We start from the raw sequence: 6,510 nt of genomic DNA on the forward strand, positions 1-6,510 counted from the left end.
GGGATGCAATTCTATGATTAACATCATACTTAGCAAGGATTTTACGAGAAGCACCATGAATGAAATGTGAACCACCATCAGTCATTAAATATCTAGGGACTCCAAACCTCGGAAAAATAACTTCTTTAACCATCTTAATAGAAGTGTTATGATCAGCACTACTAGTTGGAATAGCTTCTACCCACTTAGTAACGTAATCAACAGCAACTAAAATATGTGTATATCCATTAGAGGTAGGAAACGGTCCCATATAATCAAAGCCCCAAACATCAAATGGTACAATAACAAGATAATAATTCATAGGCATTTCTTGACGTCTACTAATATTACCAATTCCTTGACATTCATCCCAAGATAAGACAAACTTACGAGCATCCTTGAAGAGAGTAGGCCAATAAAAACCGGATTGCAATACCTTATGCGCAGTTCTATCTCAAGTGTGGTGCCCTCCATAAGCCTCGGAGTGACACTTGCGTAGGATTTGTTCCTGTTCATGCTCAGGTACACAACGCCTAATAACACCATCTACTCCTTCTTTATAAAGATGTGGGTCATCCATAGACAGAAAAGCTTCAATGTAACTGCACAACAAGGGGAAGGTGCAACCGCAGTTGGATTTTGTTACTACTGGCAAAGTTTTTTGCTACATCCATCAGGCGGAGCTGCGACCTCGCGATGATGACAACAACGATTTTTGTTGCAACCGTAGTAGTTTTTTGCTACTACCACTGAAGTTTTTGCTACATCCATGTAAGGCGGAGTTGCGACCTCGCGAAAGACGGCGACGGTGTTTGATTTTTGCTGCAACCGTAGTAGTTTTTTGCTACTACCGCTGAAGTTTTTGCTACATCCATGTAAGGTGGAGTTGCGATCTCGCGAAAGATGGCGACGGTGTTTGATTTTTGCTGCAACCGTAGTTTTTTTTGCTACTACGGGTGAAGTTTTTTGCTACATCCATTCAAAACGGCGTTGATTGACTGACGGCCGCCGTCGACATAATTTCCTGCAGCGAGCATCAATGGCGAGAGGCGGCGGCCGAGCTACAACGGTCGCCATCAAGAGCTGCAACGCAGGTGGAGTTGTTGCATGGGAACTGGCGATGAAGATAGCCGGCGAGGGCAGGGACCGGCGACGAGGTCGGCCGGCGAGGACGGGGTCCGGCGGCGACGAGGTCGGCCGGCCAGGGTGGGGACCGACGACCACCGGAGGGGACAGGAGGCGCGGCGCCGCGCTCCCCCGAACGAGATATGTGAATCCAACCAACTCCGCGAGGAAGAAGAGAGCTGGGGCGATTTGTTTTTTTTTCTCGCTTGGATCCAACGGCCGCGTGGCCTAAATCGAACGTCTCGGGCTGGACCAGCCGAAACTTTCGGCCGGCACACCGGCGCCTATAAGCGCCCTTCACAAATCACAAAGCATTTACCCCACCCCTCATCTGAAATCAGGGGAGAGATTAGATGTTTTATGATTTGTGAATGCCACGTGTCATCCATCAGGCGGGTCTCACCTGCTTTATATGAGACCTGGTCTCATATAATTTTTTTTCCTATAGCGAGCCCTAGTCCCGCCCTGATGGCGATGCAGCACTGCGATACCAAACAAGCACAAAGTCCAAATCACGGCAAGCCAAAACATTCCATCGGATTCTTTCTTTCTTTGGTTCTTTCTTGCAGCCACCCGAATCCTAGCCAGCTTTCGCTTCTTTTAGGTGAAACGGTGCATCGGCCTTATCCCTTCGTCTCGCCCCGATGTCTCAGTTGCACCCCACAAATCAGTGTCTCCCTCCATCACCGTCTCCTATCTCGCGATTCTCGCTGTAAACTAGCGCTGGAAGGCGCTTGCTGGCCTTGCTGCATTATCATGCATGCTGGGACACGAAGACAGGAACAAGTGTTCGGAGACTTGAGAGGGTAACTCAACTCCACGAGTGCAACTGCATGCTACTCTGCTCGGCGGCAGCGTAAGGCCATTGGTGGACAAGCAAATGGATCAAAAAGGTGCCCAGTGAACTTATCATCCCGTCTGTTCTATTTTATCTTGTACTACTAGTATTAGTAATTAGTTTCAAAAAAACGTAGTTGACTAATCACAATCTGTTTGGGGCTGATCGATGGACTGTCTGCAGACCAATCTACGGATTCGGATTCCTGCGTCCTGGAGATGCATCAGCTGGCCCATGAGCTGGAAGATAAGCTGGCCACCCTGAACTCATCCAAGGCGCAGGGCGGCGATGGTTGCCGTCCTTGCTCCATCGTCGTCGGAAAGGTCCGCGACCTCACGCGCAACGTCGACAGCAGCGAGTATGATCCTGACCACGTCGCCATCGGCCCGTACAACTACCCTCGGCCCCAGAGCAACAACCCACACCTCGCCATGGAGCATGACAAGCTGGCAAGCCTCGACATGGTGCTCTCGGCGGCGAAGGCAGCAAGACCGGCCATGACGGTGGATGTCTATGTCAAGGAGCTGGCATGCCTGGAGCGTGACACCAGGAACTGCTACGCCAACACATTTGAGGACATGACGAGCGAGCAATTCGTGCGCATGCTGCTCCTCGACGCCTGTTACATACTGTCCCGCCTTGTCGGCCTCAGATCACATCATCTAGATCTAGATGATGTGGGGACTGCGGAGGCCGCCGTCTCGTCAGCAAACAGGGCGGAGGCGCTAGCGGTGGTCCGCGACGTGTTCTATCTCGCGGAGAACCAGATACCGTTCTTCGTCCTTGAGAAGATCGGGGAGCTGACCACTTTGGACGGTAAGGATCGTGTGCTTACAGAGATCTCGGATTATGCCCTTGATCTCATGAGGAGACAAATGTACGCCATGGCCGCGCCGGCCATGGTGCTGCCAGAGCAGGCGGCACCCGGTAATCTTCTCCATCTTCTTCATATGCACTTGAAGCCACTCTCTGTCTCGCCTGCCGTGCCGTTTTGCACCGCTGATCCCATGTCTGTGCGCCGGTGGCGCTCGGCGACCGAGTACAACTTCGTGGGAGTGAAGTTCAAGGCTCGGGCCATGGGCGAGAAGGGTCTCATCCGCTGCATCCTCGACGTCAAGTTGGACGGCAGTGGCGGCACTCTGGAGGTCCCCTGCCTGGACATCGACTCCGAGACATGGCGGTTATTACGTAACTTGATAGAGCTGGAGCAACGTAACCGGGAGACGGTGGGGAGCCACGTCACGGCATACTGCGTGTTCATATCCCAGGTGGCCTGCACCACGAAGGACGTGGAGCTCCTGTCGAAGAGAGGCGTCATCGTGCATGGCCATGGGAACAATGAAGAGGTGGCCAAATGCTTCGCCGACCTTTGCAAGGGGATCCAGTTCGACCCGGATGACCCCAACTGCAACTACCTTCGGGAGACATGCAAGAAGCTTGAGAAGCGGTTCCAGAGCTACCCGCGGAGGTGGATTGCGTGGCTAAAGCAGAGGTACTTGAGGAACCCCTGGCTAGCCGTTGGCCTCCTGGCAGCTGTTATTGGCTTAGTTCTTGCAGTCATCCAAACTGTCTACTCTGTTTTGTGTTACTACAAACAACAATGAAATTTGAAATCCAAACATCTTTAAGGTCTCTAAGAACCGGAGGTCACGGTAATAATATTTGGATCATGTCCTACGTGACTTTACCAAAATCAGGGTAGAGTTATGAATGCCGAAGGGCCATCACACTTATGGAATGTATTTTTAGGCATGTATTATGTGTTGTGAGTTATGACATGTTCACTGGACAGCCTTAAGGGTGTTGAACGATGTATAGTGGATTTTAAATGAAAAAATAAAAAAATGATGATAAGTTATCTGGGCAGATCCGATCTATTTGAGGTATGACTTTGCTCTTCATTGGCGTGATCATCAGTGTGTATTGGTGTTGGATTCATAAATCGAAGTGATGGAAAGATCGGGTGTCAAGATGGCAACGGGGACAAAACATGCCTGGTTTTGCTTGCACAATCCCCGTCCCCATGCACGGGGCCAGCTTTTTGCCCGTTCCCTAAACCAGCCGGGTTTTTTGATCCTGCGAGGAACCCCTCCCGCGAGCAGTCAGCAAACACAACAGCTTTTTAAAAAAAACATGAGCATATACAACAATGGCCGTAGAAAAAATCAGCATATTGAAGCAGCAAAACATGATATAAATAGTAGCCACCATGGAATAGCATTTTAGCAGCAAACATAGTATATTTCAGCAGTAAAATTTGAGCATATTTCAGCACAATACAATAGTATATTTCAGCAACATTTCAACAATAACTTCAGGAGAAGGAGCATATTTTAGCATAATACAATAGCATATTTCAGACGGTCGAAGCTGGATCAGTGGATGGACAGAAATTGGTGGATCAGTGGATATGCTACGTATTTTAACGGGTATGGCGGGTTTTGGATTCGAGTACTACTGAAACGGGTTTGAACGCGTGAAACATGTCGGATTTTATAATGTACCCAATAGCATCCCCGCAGGGCTAGAAAGACACACACCTCGTCTCCTAATTTGGTAAAAACCCGCGGGGACGCGGGTTACGTGGCCCCATTGCCATCTTGAATCGGGTGTGTACTTATTGCACTCATCCATGGGATTGAAGCATTGGCGGAGGCAAGATTTCTAGATTGGGTGTACAGAACTTAAAGGCACAATGGTATACTAATTAATTATTAGATATTTTTTGTGGGGTATTGGTGTTGGTGTTGACTGCGCCATCTGATAAATAATGCAGCAAGACCTGCATCTATCTGTGTATATAACCCATCCTCTAGCTTTACATTCCATTGAGGATAAGAACGGAAGATGATCTTATAAATTACACAGGAAGCTGCTCAGAAGCTCCTATATTGACACACTTTGTGCAGAGAAGTCAAGCACTGATGTGAAGGTGTGTATTTTTCTCCTCTCATGCATCTTTCTAAACAAAAAAAGCTAGGTAGGATTCCTGCTTGATAGCGCGAAAGGTTGCGTGGCTGCAAGAAAGCTAGCTAGGATTTCCGCCTGATAGAATGGTTTGGCCTGACCTGATTGTACTTGTTTGGTTCCCTGCCTGCATCGCCGTCAAGCTACTTGGATGCTTTGCCTGCTTGGCAACAAAACTGTCAAGATCATTCATGGTCCATCTTGCTGCCTTCCGTGACTTCCATCCAGCAGTTTGGAATACATGCTTTTATTGTCAGTATGTATCAAACTCGGATATGTGCGGACTGGTTTTTCAGGGTGAAAACTTAGACTCTGACCATGCTGGTTGTATCCGGTGACGGCGGCGATTGAGCGCCGCTCCCTTTCTGAAGGCGTTGCTGTTGAAGAATCTCGACGTTTGTGTGATGTCATAAGATGGTTGATGCGGATATGGTCATTGTTTTAGTTTGCGGATCGCGGATCCGAGCTAGGTTTTTTTTTTCTTCGTCTACATATAGCTTTGGTCTTACATGACTTTGCTATTTGTGAGCATGTTTTTGTGTGCGTGTGTTGGTGTTGTCAGTGTGCATCCTAGCTATGCAGAGGCCAGATGTGTGCTCATTGTATTTCTATCCTCTTGATACTTTATCTTGAGATAATAAAATTCATACTTTGTCGAAAAGTGTACAAACTCTCGTCCGTGGCGTTGTCTTTTTTATCTTTGTGCTTTGTAGCGAGTGGCTATATAGCGCTCGCTGAGAGCACCACGCTCGGGTCGCTCACAGGCGCGGCACCCGTCCAGACGCTGGTCACGTGTGGGGCAACCGGCCCCATTACCTCCAGCCGCTGACTTCTGTAGGGCACCCTTTTTTGAAGTAAATCCCTCGCTTTATTAAACTGACAAAGATTACAATCAAACTGAAGAATTGTAGTCAGGAATCCAAGAATTACATTAAAGCAAGTAACAGATAAATTGCTAAGAGCCTCTTTTGCACATAGATGCGCAGCCTAGCTTGCGTCGTGTGGAGTTCAAAGAAACTTAACCCCGGAGACAATCATCCATCTAATTTCAATCATGATATGTCCGCCACTAATACGAGTTAGACTCATGTCATGCCACAAATCTGCAAGTGTAGAGCAGTCCACCTGGACCATAACATATTGATGTCTTCTTCTCAGCGCGGTGTCTACATCATCTCGTCATGCCAACAGCTCGCTCACGAAAGGGTCCTCATTCCTCAATGCCCTTGTACTGCTTCAGCCCGGCTTCTAAGAACTCCCCTTGGTGATCTCTAATAACATAGCCCGAGCCAGGCACCCGTCTGCAAGCATCAATTGCCCCGTCGGAGTTAACAGAGACCCAGCCGGCCGCCGGCCATGGGTGGGCGCCAACTCTACAGGCCCTTTTTTTTTTTGCTTCCGTGGGAGCGGGCCAATAGCTCCTGTGAATTAGAAGGAGTTGATGGCATGACAAATTGGAAGGAGTGCGACGTTGTTGGAATGAATGGCTGTGATGCGACACATTTGAGCGTGTAAATAGCCCAGGGCCACATGGGGTGTTAAATGGGGTTAAATTGGTCGTCAACCAAGCCCGTTTATGTTAGGACATGTGGGTCCAACTT

At 48.6% G+C, this 6,510-nt stretch overlaps 1 protein-coding gene across 1 annotated transcript; it reads left to right on the forward strand.

Annotated features, from left to right (window-relative positions):
• Window positions 1-1,697: 1,697 nt before the first annotated feature.
• LOC123175597 (UPF0481 protein At3g47200-like) lies at window positions 1,698-3,808 on the forward strand. Its single transcript, XM_044590244.1, has 2 exons — window positions 1,698-1,997; window positions 2,126-3,808. Exons 1-2 carry the CDS (start codon window positions 1,985-1,987, stop codon window positions 3,544-3,546), a joined length of 1,434 nt encoding a protein of 477 aa, XP_044446179.1. The 5' UTR covers window positions 1,698-1,984; the 3' UTR covers window positions 3,547-3,808.
• Window positions 3,809-6,510: the final 2,702 nt, after the last annotated feature.

This window comes from Triticum aestivum, unplaced genomic scaffold, assembly GCF_018294505.1.
Source record: "Triticum aestivum cultivar Chinese Spring unplaced genomic scaffold, IWGSC CS RefSeq v2.1 scaffold5464, whole genome shotgun sequence".
Lineage (NCBI taxonomy): Eukaryota > Viridiplantae > Streptophyta > Magnoliopsida > Poales > Poaceae > Triticum > Triticum aestivum.